Here is a 12,864-nt window from a genome sequence, read left to right as displayed (position 1 = left end):
GGAGAACAGCCTGAGGGATCCCTGTGCATCCTCAGCCCTGTGCATCCTCAGCAGGGAGGTGGCAGCTGTTGGTGTCCCCATCCTGCAGCCCCAGGGGCCAGGCCAGGCCCTGCAGTTGCTGCTGCCAGTCTGGGAATGGAGGGGGAGGGACGGATGAGCTGGGGGGGGGACGGGGGCCTGGTGCACTGCGGGACATGGATGAGGCTTGGGGTTCCACTGGGTTCCACACGGCACAAAATGGTTTGGGTGGGAAGGGGCCTTAAAGTTCATCTCTTTCCCTCCTCTGCCATGGGCAAGGACATCTTCCACTGTCCCAGGTTGCTCCAAGCCCCATCCAATCTGGCCTTGGACCCTTACAGGGATGGAGCAGCCACAGCTTCTCTGGGCAACCCGTGCCAGGGCCTCACCACCCTCACAGGGAAGAATTTCATCCATCTAACACCTCTCTTTCACAGTGAAAAGCCATTTCCCCTTGTTCTGTTCCTCCATCCCTTGTCCCAAGCTCTCCTGGAGTCCCTTTAGACACTGGCAGCGTCTCTAAGGTCTCCCTGGAGCCTCCTCCAGGTGAACACCCCCAGTTCTCCCAGCCTGGCTCCCTGGCAGAGGGGTTCCAGGCTCCATCTCCATGTCCCTCCTCTGTCGCGGCAGTCCCTTCCCCAGCAGCGGCCGATGCAGCACCGGGGAGCCCCCGCCGCTCCGGGCCAGGGCCGGGGCTGCAGGCGAGGGGCGGTCCCGGGGGCGGCGGGCGGATCCCGGGGCGGGCGGTGCAGGGGATGGGGAGGCGGATCCCGGGGATGGGGGCCGGATCCCGGGGATGGGGAGGCGGATCGCGGGCGGGCTCGCGGCACAGCCCCGCACCTGCCGCTCACACCGACAACAGCCGGAGCGCCGGCTGGCACTGCCGAGCCCGCCCGCTGCCCGCGGCGGCCCGGCCACCGCGATCCCCCCTGCGCCCTCCATCTCCTCCAGAGCCCTCTGTGCTCCCCCTCCCTCGACAGGTCCCCCGAGAGCGCGGCTGGACGGGGCACAGCCACAAGGTAAATGGGGACCTGCGGCTGGGTGCGGGGCTGTGCAGAGGAGGTGCTGGGTTTTGGGAGAAAGCACCCAGCACGCTGCTACCTTTGGGCTGTGCTCCGATTGTTGCACAAGCGTGGCAGAATCTCTTCCTGAAATCGCTTACAACTCTGTGTGTGGTGGAGTGAGTCGACAGGAGGTGACGGAGAGATACAGTAGCCTCAAGTTGTGCCAAGGAAGGTTTAGTTGGATATTAGGAACAATTTTTTTCTTTGAAAGGACTGTCCAGCCGTGGCACAGGCTGCCCGAGGAGTCACTGTCCCTGGAGGGGTTTAACAGCTGTGTAGCTGTGGCACTTGGGGACTGGGTTAGTGGTGGCCTTGGAAATTCTGGGGGAACACTTGGGCTCGGTGGTCACAGTGGATTTTCTAACCCGAATGAGATTCTGTGATTCACCTGTGGCTCCAGAGAACGCTGCTCAGCCCCGCTGTCTCCAGCAGCACCGGGATGCCCCAGGTGGGATGTGCGTGCTCTGGCACCGGTGTCTGTGTTGGGCCGGACTCGGTGCCTGGAGGAGGTGGCTGTCGCTGCAGGTGGGGAGGATGAGGAGCTTGGAGCTGATATGCAGCTCCTGACAGCCTCGTGCAGTAACTGGATCCCCCTCTGTCCTCCCGGGCTGAGTCATGGCCGTGTGTGGTGCAAGAATCTGGGCGAGAATCTGCCTTTGGAGCGGCCGGTTCGGGTTCGGCTCTGGCTCAGCCGTGCTGACCCGCACACGGCTGGCAGGGCTCGGGAGGGATGTGGGGTTTGGGCCACCTGCCTTTCCCCAGGGCTCCTCTTCACCTCCTCTGCCTGGGATTAGTGCAGGTAGCCTGTGGCTGGGAAAGCACGGATTTGCCATCTATCAGGGGACTCCAGATTAGGCCCTCTCCCTGCAGTGGGGGAGGCTGGGCTCTAAGTCCTGGCTTTCAGTGCCCTGGGCACGTTTGCAGCAGGTTGGCTCCTTTGGAGCCCTTTGTCCTTGCTAGGGAGGGGTGGGTTTGCTGTGTGAGTGTCATTTGTCACATTGTGACCCAGCAGTGCTCTGGGGAAGCGTGCTGCCAAGGTGAGAGGCTGCTTCCTCAGGGGCTCTTTGATGTGCCGAGCTCAAACACCAGCTCTTTGTGTGTTTGGATTTGTGGTTTGTGTTCTGAAATGCTCTGTGTGCCGAGGGCAGCAGAGCCTCTTCTACTTAAAGACCTTTGTACAGTCCCTGGGTGTTGGAGTGCATATTGTGAATTTTTGGCAGAAATCCACTCTCTTTTCCACTTGCATACGTGAACTGTTATCAATGGCTGTGCCTTTTTCTGTTTGCACTCTCACCAAAGCCCAGTTGAGGAGGTGGCTGTGCAGCCACCCCTTGCTGCTCTTGGCACACGTGTGCCAACAGGAGCAGAGGCCATGGATCAGCTCTCATCCCATCAGTCTCCCTCCATTCTTGCAGGGGAAAAATCAGCCCCCACCCTTATCCTGACAGCTTGTCAGTATTTTCTGTGTGTGGCAAAACATGAAGTTCCAGCACAGAGCAGGTATCAAAGCTCCTTCTGAGGAGCAGCTTATGTTCCTGCCATGTGCTCGCACTTCCTCCAAGAAATCCTTTTCTGATAAAAGACTGAGTGCATAAATCCAGCCGTGCTTCCGTTGAGAATTCCTTGTCTGCATTGCCTCCAGTGCCCAAAGCCCAGTGTGTGTTCACAGGACAGGCTGCCAGCGCTTCAGTTTCATAAGAGAACAAAATGTGGTTGTGCCCAAGGGCACGTCAGTACTTCCCTTTGGTTTTGTACTAATTTCAAAAAGATTTGAAGGTTCTCAAAGTCAATTGAAGTGAGTGGGGGAACGAAAGGTCGCCCTTTCCCCGAGGGCATGCTGAGGCTGCTGCGTGACTTTGGGCAGAAGGACCAAGCCTGGAAGTTGGCTGGCACTGAAGGGTGCAGGCAGTGCCGAGGGTAAATCACTGCCAGCAGAGAAAAGAACGAAGTCTCCTTCCTTCAAGTGATCACCCCGTGAAAAGCCTGAGATAGTTTGCCTGTTGCAGGGGTTTGGGATTTGCCTTTGCCCTCAGTGTGGCTTTGGAAGGGCTTTTGCATTTGGTGTCTATGGGAGTTTAATCCCCAAATTCAGGCAGGGGCTGCAGGGAAGGGAATGCCTTTGGAGTGGTCACTGTGGCCCTGATGCATGGGGAGCTGGGGGTCCTGTGGTGTGGTGGGACCAGGGGTCAGAGCATCTCCTAACACGGGGGTCTCCTTTCCTCCCCCCAGCCCCATAGCAGAGATGTTGCTCCATCCCTTCTGCCCATTGGATTTGGTGACAAGGATTACCAGAGCCCAGGGATGAAAGCTGAGCTGGTTTTGTGCATGTAAAAAGCTTTAGAAGTGGCATGGGGGCTGTAAAACCTGAGATGCTGTTGCTCTGCCAGTCTTCCCATCTCATGGCATCCCCGTGCTGGTCCTGCTGCAGCAGCAATGGTACTCCAAGGCAAGAGGAGCCACAAGGAGTAACAGCTCCCCAAACCATGTCACAGGTTTGCTGAGCATGGGAACGTCTCCCTGGAACTTGGGATTTCTTATTTCTCAACTTCCCTTCTTGCACATGGTGTTCCACCCCTGCTGACACATGTGGCAGAGGTGTTTGGGGGGTTTAGCCCTGGAGGAAAGCTGTGCTGGAAAGGGGCTGGAGCCTCCAGGGGCTGGTGGCCAGGGCAGAGGAGCTCCTGTGAACCTTTGAGCAGAGCTCCGGAGGGGACTGGCGGTGGCACATTCCAGCGAGGCCGGGGGTCTCGGCAGGTTAATGATTGAGCTGCTCGGGCCCTTTGGCTCCTGCCATTTGCAGAGGCACCTCGGCAACATGGGAACCTTTCCAGGCTGCCAGGGATTTAAAGAGACAGGGTCTGTCCCTGCATTTCCAGTAAGAGGACACTTTTTTGGTGCTCTTCTGGTGATGGCTTCTGGATTTTTGTTGTCTGTTTGCCTTCTGATTCACTGGTTATGTTACCTGCATGTCCTGCAGGAGGAGCATTGTTAGTGTGGAGCTGTGCTGGCCTCACTCTGCCCATTCCAGGCTCATCACCCTCTCCCTAATGATGCAGGTGTGACCCTGATCCCACAGGATGTGGCTTTTACTGGGTCCCCATGTGTCCCCTGCCTCTGGTTACTGTGACACCCATGGGTGGCTGTGTCCCCAGCCTGCTGCTGTCCCCTGCAGCTGCTGGGTTAATCATTGACAGGTCCCGGTGCCACGTGGGCACTGGCCTGGCTGTTTGCAGAACGCTTATCAGCACAGGGCACTTGTCACCCCGTGCCAGTTACAGGCAGAGCAAACGTTAACGGCAGGGCTGGGAGCAGCTTCAGCAACTCAGGGGACCTTCCCCATGGGCTCAGCCACTTCCCATCCCACTGCACTGGAGGCACGTGGAACCCCAGCAGGGGTGCAGTGTCAAAGCCTGGGGGTCTACAGGGGAGACAGGCTGGGGGAGTGGTCAGGATGAGCCCTGGGACACCTGGCTTCTGGCATGGTCCTGGGATGAACAGCTGGATTTCCATGGATGCTGCAGCCAAGGCTTGGTCCTGTTGCTTAAGTGAGAGCAGGAGCTGGTAGCTTCTCCCAGGGTATCCTGGTGCTGAACCTGAGGGGACCTGTGTGCCCCAGCCTGGGTGAGATGAGGGATCTCCTGCCCTGCAGGTGCAGGGGGAGAGGACAAGAAAGCTGGCATTTAAAGGGAAAAGGAAGAAAAAAGGGAAAGGAGTGAAGAGGACAAGGCTTTGCTGGAAGTGCTGAAGGCTGGGCTGGAGCAGGGGTGGTTCTGAGGCTGCAGGTGGGGTTTGCTGTCTGGGCTTTCAGAGGGTTGGCTGCTGGCCTCTGCTGCTCCTGCTGAAACTGGAACTGAGCCTGGGCAGGGCTGTCACAAGGCTGCAGGACAGTGCCCACAGCAGTGACGCAGAGGGCACTGGACCTCGTTTCATCAGTGTCATTGGGCAAGAACAGGATGTTTGGGCAGCCAGGGCTGGCTGGTGTTCCAGCTCTGTTTTTCCAGGCAGAGGGTTGCCCCATGGCCTCCAGACAGCTTCCTGAGCAAATCCCAGGATGGCTGTTGCACGGTGAGAGCCACTGGCATGATCCTCCTGATAGACACACTGGGGGCGCACAGGGACTGTGGCTGGGTGATTTCACCTGGTATGAAGTTGTGGGAGCTGTGGTGCTGCTTTCTTGGGAGCAGCAAGGATGTAGGAAGCAGTGGTTCTCTCCCAGCTAAAAATAATGGATATACACAAAGTGCAAAATCTGAGAGAAGGCAGAGGTTGCCTCTCTTCTCCAGGCAGGTGATCTCTCTCCTGCTGAACCCTGAGCCCTGGCTGCTGCTCTGGACAGACATTTGCTTCCCAGCCAAGTGGCAGCTGACCCCATGCTTCCCTTTCCCACGCCTGGCCTCACAGCTCCACAGCTCTTCCAGAGAAATTCCCAACCACAGCAGGCATGAAGGCGTTCTGCAGCAGCAGCTGAGCTGGATCAAACCATGCAGGGCCTCTGGGGCTGAAAGCACCAAGTGGCTGCTTATTAAAGGGATGTTCAGGGGTGCTGGGGGCTGTTGACACAGAGAGTGCTTCGGCTGTGCCCTTGGCCTTGCTTTGGTCTCCTCTGCTGTACAGAGAGAATGGAATCACCCTCTCTGTGGCTGTGACCTGTGAGTGCACGGGAACACTGCCAGATCCTGGCACTGAGCTTATTTATTGTTTTATTTATTGTGCTGTCCCGTGCTGGAGGGCCTGGGGAGAGAGAGGTCTCTGCTCTCCCCACGGGGCTCCTGGCTTTGCTCTGTCCTTGACTGACTGCTGGAGGCAGCTGCTTCTCCACGTCCTGGATTTCCTGTATTTCTTCTCTTTTTGCTTTCTTGTGCCTTGTGTCAGGACGTTGGTGTGAAGGCAGGGTTTGTGCTTCCTAAGCCTCCACGTGTGTCCCTGCTGGGCTGGAGCAGCTGCAGAGCAGGGCTGGCACGGGGCTGGGGGGGCTGCAGGGGCCCGGGGTACCCCATCCCTGCCCTCCACAGGAAGCTCAGGAGCCACATTTCCATCTGCTGGAGAGCCCAGCACAGCCCCTGAGGGACCCTCGGAGGGGGGTGACTAACACACCCCACCCAGGGCCCTTGTGGAAAGGCTCTGGGTGGGGAGGGGGGCACAGGTGCAGCCCCCTGCCCCCCCGGCTGCAGTGCAGGACCTCCAGCAATGCCAACAGCTGGGCAAGTTCCCCTTCTCCATTCTCCATTCCAGTGCCTCTGGGAATGGAGCCAGAGCTTTTGTGAGGTCAAGAGTGGGTCCCCAGCTATGAGCCTTTTCAGGGATCCCATCCTTTCCTTGCCAGGCAGAGTTTGTGTTTGGATTCCGGGTTTTGTGGCATTTTTTCCAGGATCTGGTAATGCCACAGATAGGTTCTTCTCACATCACCAATGCAGACTCCAGACACCTTGAGATTCCCTGAGGCACACAGGGATTGCATTTACAGCAGGGACTGAAGGGGTTAATAAAGCTGCTTTGCAATGTGATTTAAAAAAAAAAAACAAAAACAACCCATTTCCTTCTTGTCCAGAGACAGTTTATTTTCTGGGCATTCTTCGGGACACAGGGAGGTGCCTTTTCTTTAAGGCATTTCCTGTAAGCAAATTTATATTTGGCCTGAGGAGGGTGGGGAGAGGAGGTGGGTGCTGGGGAGGGTCCACAGCTGAGCCGGGTGACCTCAGCTTTGGCTCCTTGTCCCGAATTGTGGAGGTGGCAGCTGCGGGAGGAGCTGGATGGGCTGGCTGTCACAGCAGGGTGAGGAGCAGGGTCCTGTGGGGTCCCTCCTGTCACAGCAAGGTGAGGAGTGGGGTCCTGCGGGATCCCCTGTGCCCTGTCAGTGCTGCTGCCATTGTGCTGAGGCTGAGCTGGCATCCACGAGGCTGCTTTCAGGCCATCCATCCCTTCCATTATCTTTAAGATGATGAAGATAAGGGCTGCTGAACCCCGTATCCTGTGCTTGGTGTGGCTGTCTTCCCTCCCCTAGGATGGCTTTGATTGCCACTGAAAAGTCCAACAAGCCAAAGTGGAAATACACCAGATCACCAACATTCACTGTGCCCCTGGGGTGGGTAGTGCAGATTTAACTCTTTCCCCAAGGATCTTTGATCAGACCTTGATCCTGGGCCAGGCAGACCCCGATGCCCCAGGCTGGGCTCCCCCAGACTCCAGCTGCTCCCCGATGTTCCCTGTGCCAAACTTCTTCTCCCCCATTTTGTTTTCTTTTTATTACCATGATTTCCTAACATCGGAAGAGGCGAGTTATGAAACTGGAGTTATCCAAACACGTCTTGTTTGAAGATAGCGTTTCATCCAGCAGATGCAGCTTCCTGCCCTGTAAATGGCTCCCATTGTTTTGCCTTGGCTCCTGGCCCCGCAGCTCTGGGGTGTCGCTCTGCTCCAGCAGCCACAGGAGTGGTGGTCCCAGGGCTGGACTGGGAGCACTGGTGCTCTGTAGGCAGCCTCTGAAAGCACCTGGGGCTACCCCAGGTTAAAGGCAGTGAGCTGGCAGGGTACTGGCTGGGTTGGCTGCAAACATCACCTGCAAACAGGGGTCCTTGTGTGCTGGGCCAGGCACAGGGGTAGCACTGATGGATGGTGTGTGCATGGCAGGAGGCAGGGAAGAGGGGGTAAATAAAATGAGGTGGTGCTGGTTGGTTTGGTGAGGACAGTTCCCAGCACAAAAGAAGAAGCAGCACACATTTTAAATTTAAAATGTCTTTTTTTAGTGTCCAAAGAGAGGGGTCAGAGGTGACCCTCAGGTGCTGCTGAGGCACTGGGAAGAAATTTTTTCCTGTGAGGGTGGTGAGGCCCTGGCAGCACAGGTTGCCCAGAGAAGCTGTGGCTGCCCCTGGATCTCTGGAAGTGTCCAAGGCCGGGTTGGATGAGGTTTGGAGTAACGTGGTCTGGTGGAAGGTGTCACTGCCCATGGCAGGGGTTGGAACTGGATGAGCTGAAAGGTCCCTTCCAAACGAAACCATCCTGTAGTTCCAAGAGTCAATGATTCTGTGATTCCTGTGGTGCTGTGGGATTGAAGCAGTGGTAACAGTCAGATTTGCTGGTGAGCTGCAGTTTTATGCCCCATGTTCCCCCTGGACACGGGGCTGCCAGCCTGACCTTGGGTGAGTGTCCTGCAGCTCCAGCCAAGCTCTGGCTACTGCAGGATCCTGGGCACAGGGAGGTGCAGCAGGAGCAGGCTGGGACCTGGTGAGTTGTGGGTGGATGTCCTTCCCCATCAGCAGAGCCTGCTTTGAGAGGAGCTGGGTGTGCCCAAAGCTCTTCCTCCCACTGAGGAAGCCTGGTGGGGATCACGCTGTCCCTGGAGCTCAGGCACAGCTGCTGTGCTGCAGCCACTCTGTGAGGGTGCCTCTCTTCTCCTGCTCTCCATGGCCTTCCCACCTGCTCAAGCAGCAGGGATTGTTTTTTAATTAATTTTTTGTTTCTGTGAACACTGTTAGAGGCTGGGGAGCTGCAGCTGTTGGCTCATTAATGAAGTTCTCTGCAGAACCGTGGCAGGAAGCAGTGCTGGACCCTTGGCTGAGCTCGTAGGTTGACGCTTTTCCTTCCTGCCCTTCTCAGCAAAGCAAACTCACTTTGTGGCTGCCCCCACCTCAGCCCCTGCTCCTTCCCTGCTTTGGGTGTCAATTTTTGCTCTGAGGGTTGGGCTGGGGTCCCCCAGGCAGGGTCCTGTGGAAGGAGCCTGAGTCTTGTGTCTCTGTTATTTTGGCTGTAGCAGTTGGAGAAGACATTGATAGCAAGGTCAGGAGTCTCAATGATTGGCTTTTGATAAGGTTCACTGATATTTTATCAGTGGTCTCCAAGGACAGAAGGAAACTTTGTGAGTTAAGAACATCTGTCTTGGCAGGGCCACATCCCCGAGTGCTCAGTGCTGGCTTGGGATGGAACTCAAATCCTCAGAGATCTCAGTCTCTCCTTGCTGCCAGCACCCACAGAGATCTTGGCTGTTCTTGGGCTGTTCTCTGGCTGTGCTGGCAGAGCTACTCACCTGCCCAGCTGCTTCACCTGGGATTTACCTGCTCTCATGCTGCTCCTTGAGCAGGGACTGAGCCGTGAAAGGCTCCTGGAAGCATGGAAGATGTGGAAGACTAGGTTCCATGGATTATTGAACATTTGTGTTTCTTGGCCAGGTCCTCAGCCCATTGTGGCACACAGTGATGCACTGGTGGCTTTGTCAGTGCTTTCCCTGTTTTTCAAGCACTGCTTCCCTTCAGCTCATCTCCAGCTCTGCCAAGCTCCTGGGTGGGGATGGGCACGGGGGTGTTCTGCAGTGGAAGGGGGAGGAGATGCCATATCCCACCTCTCTCTCTCTGGAAATGCTCTGGGGACCGAGGAGAGCAAAGATCAGCTCCTGCAGCCCTGCTGGTGCTCTCAGGCTGCAGGGACCTTGTGCCACTACTCCACAGTCCTGTGGGCAGGTGGGAATGAAGCACTTGGTGAGCAGCCGGCGGGAAGAGCAGCGCGTCCTTGTGTGTGGCGGTCACGGGTCAGTGTCACCTGTCACATGCCAGGCAGGGCAGTGGAGCGTGGCTGGACTTGTGTGCATGGCTGTGGCTTAGTGAGGCAGTGCTGGCTGAGCAGCCATGGGTCCAGGCTCTGGAACTGGGATTTTGGGCAAATCAAGGCACCAGCTGTTTTGGATGGGGCTGAGGGCAAGTGCTGCTTGTCCCCAGAGATGCTGAAGTGTGCTGGGGCTTTGGGTCCCTTCTGAAAACTCACATGTGAGTGAAAAATTGGTCAGAAAATTAGACGGATAAAGTTCTAGAAGTGTGTGACGTGATTGATTGACCACAAAGACATCAGCCAGCAGCACTGGGGGAGAGCTTTGCTGAGACAAAGGCTTCCTCAGAAACACCAGTGGGGCAACTGCTGCACACTGCTGGGATTGGAAAGGAATGTTTGCTTGGGGAAAGACAAGCATTTTAGAGTGCTGTTCTGAAGGATACAGCCCTGAATGCTGGGGATGGCTCCCCTGCCATGCACAGCTGCTGTGATGGGGGTTTGGCTGGGGAGATTTCTCCCTGTGTGAAACCAGTGGCTATTCCAGAATGACTGTCTTGAGGCCAAAGTGTTCTTAGTATCACCCCTGGGAAGCTCTGAACAGGCTGAAGCCTTTGCCAGCCCTGGCATCAGCCCACAATCAGGAGGGGATCTGTCACCCACGAGCAGCCCCATCCTCACCATGCCCAGCTCTGGGCACCAGTGAGGCCGTTGTGCAGTCAGGCCCAGACAAAAAACCCCAAGTGGGCCTTGCTGTGACAAATCTTTTCCTTACAGAGGGGCTTTCACATGGAAGGGAAGCTGGAACAAACATGCCCATTCCTGCCAAAGGTGATGCTCTGCCAGTAACTGGCCTCTGCTTCCTACTGCAAGTGGTTGATGTGTGGAATTGGGGCTTCCTGCTGTCTGCTGACCCCTGGGTTTCTCCTTCTCCTGACCCCAGGAGCTGTTCCTCTGCTCCTGACCCTGTTCTTGGCAGCCCCCACTCTGGCTCCGGTGTGCTCGGCGTCATAACTTCCCGTGAGCCGGAATAGCTGTGCCAGGGTGTGAGCTCCTGTGCCTGGAAATCCCTCAGAAGGCTGGGAAGTGCTTGGTTAATTAACCAGATTGAAGAAGAGTTGTTTGAACCATGTCTGGGGAGGGTTTCACCTGACTAACAGCAAAAGTCTTGGGATTGCCTTTTAGCCACGGAGCAGCCCAGATCCCTTTGTGCATCCTTGGATCCTTCCCGATCCATGGCTCTCCTCTGTGTCTCACAAGGCTTTGCTTGCCTTGGCTCCTCAGAAATGCTGTTTTTTACATAAAGGGCCCCATTTTGGTCTATGCCCAGGTGCAGGGTGGGCTTGGCTGTGGGAAGGGGCACAACCAAGGGGAAGGCAAACCTGTGCTGGATTCTCTGGTGGGAGGCAGATAGATGGGACCATGTAAGCTGACTCTGACATTCTCATGATTTATCTTCCATTGGGATTCAGCATCTTGACTGTCAGACCAGCATAAGTCTCTAATATTGCTTGAGGCCAGTTTTTTTAGCCTGTTTTATAATATTCCATTACATTCCCCATATTCCTGTCAAGGAGACTTCCGTATTTTATTGAAATGTTCCTTCATCTTTTTGGAAAACTGTGACACCCTTTAAGACTTCTTCAAAATGCTGCTGTCCTGGCATCTTCTGTTAGCTCCGTAAAGAATGGGAAGCCTTGAGTTTCAACTCCAGCCCCAACATCATCTCCTTCCAGTTGGGAGATGAAGGAGGTAGACCATGTGTTCCTGTTTGACTGAGTGACCTCCCTAAACCTGGTGTCCCTCCTGTGTTTCCACCCTTGTCTGCAGGTTTCACTGCCCCCCATGTTTTTGGGATGATATTGGGCCTGTCACCTGAGTTTCCATCATTGACAGAGCCTGTCAGGACAGCAAGGTCTGACAGGCTGGGGACACTCTGGGTCTGCAGGGTCTGACCTGCCAGGTGTGAGCTGAGGACAGGTGGAATGTTTCCCAATGCTGTATCCCTGGATAGGGATGAGAGACCTATGGTGTTTCTCACTGGGAATCAGAAGCAAGGTGAGATGATGCTCAGCTCATTCTGGGAATGATTTGTGCCAAAGCTCTAGTTTGGGAAGTGGAGGCACAGGGAACGTGGTTTTCATTGCTGAGACTAATCCTGTGTCAGACACAACTTTTTGCTTGGACCGTGCTGACCCCTCTGCTTTGGGCTGAGAGGTGAGCAGACTCCTGCTGCATGGGGAAGAAGCATTCCCAGGGCAGGTGGAGCATACTGGGCTCAGCACAAACCGTAAATCTGTAGGGAATTGGGTGATTTAATTTGGATATCTCAGATTGCAAAGAACTCAAGAACTCAAGGACTGCTGTTCTTGTCCCTGAACCATCTTCTTGAGCTTTTTGTCCTCTTTGATATCTTGAGGGACTGGGAAATTTATGATGATCCAGCCTTGGCTGTCACTTTTCCCATCCCTCACACACAGAACCTGCTGGCAGCTCCGGCTGTTGTGCTCCGAGAGGAGCCTCGGCTGAGGCTCACGGCTCTGGTTTGATGATGATGAGAGTGGCCAGTCTGATGATGAGAGGGGGTTTTGGGGTGTCCATCCCGGTGTCCTGCCAGACAGGACAAACTCCCCACCGGCCCCTCTCTCAGCCCCAGCAGCCGGCACCATGCGGGACGCTTCGCCCTTAACCCTTTATTTCTCGGGTTGGGACGGGAAGCTGTGGCTCACCGGGCGGCACCGGGGTGCCGAGCTGGGCAGGACGGTCCCGTGCTGGGCAGGACGGCGGGGCTGGGAGCGGTACCGGATGGAGCCCTGCCGGCGCTCCCACCCCCGCCGTTTCGCTCAGCCCTGCGGGGCCGGGATGTCCTGTTTGCCGGGGCCCCGGGGACACGTCGACTCGGCTCGGCTCGGCACAGCTCTGCAGCTCTGCAGCTCTGCCATGGAGTGCCTGTGCGAAGGTCTCCTGCCGCCGCTGGACGGTGCTGGGTGGCCGAGGAGGGCGTGAAGGAGGCTGGGGGTCATGCTGATATTTTTTTCTGCATTTAATCCACGGGTTCCAATGAACAAAGCCGGGATTAACAGCTCCTGCCATGGTAAATCTGCTCGTGTCTCGGCTCTGTGTTTGGATTGGGAGGCTCCAGCCAGCAAACGCTCTCGGGGGAGGTGGGAAAGGCTCTAAAATGACCTTTTTTCTTGCTAGAGATTTCTTGGAAGCAGCGTTTCCTGTGCAGCAGGGCGGTTTGCTCCGG

General features: G+C 56.2%; 1 protein-coding gene across 4 annotated transcripts in view; it reads left to right on the top strand.

The window, feature by feature from the left end:
* The window catches only part of STARD8 (StAR related lipid transfer domain containing 8), a 41,802-nt gene that overhangs the window by 10,969 nt on the left and 17,969 nt on the right, over nucleotides 1-12,864 (top strand). The window contains exon 1 of one of the 4 annotated variants that reach the window (XM_009090405.4): nucleotides 876-1,037. The exons of 2 other annotated variants lie outside the window; for them this stretch is intronic. Coding sequence is in view for 1 of the 2 variants with exons in the window: in XM_018914406.3 (XP_018769951.1) it covers nucleotides 12,636-12,708 (73 nt within the window). In the remaining variant the exon portion in view is untranslated. Of the gene's footprint in view, nucleotides 1-875; nucleotides 1,038-12,486; nucleotides 12,709-12,864 lie in introns of those variants that run through there. One more of the 4 variants, XM_018914406.3, reaches the window with a different exon arrangement.

The sequence above is a fragment of the Serinus canaria genome, chromosome 4A (genome assembly GCF_022539315.1).
Source record: "Serinus canaria isolate serCan28SL12 chromosome 4A, serCan2020, whole genome shotgun sequence".
NCBI lineage: Eukaryota > Metazoa > Chordata > Aves > Passeriformes > Fringillidae > Serinus > Serinus canaria.
This window is presented reverse-complemented; position numbering and strand designations above follow the sequence as displayed.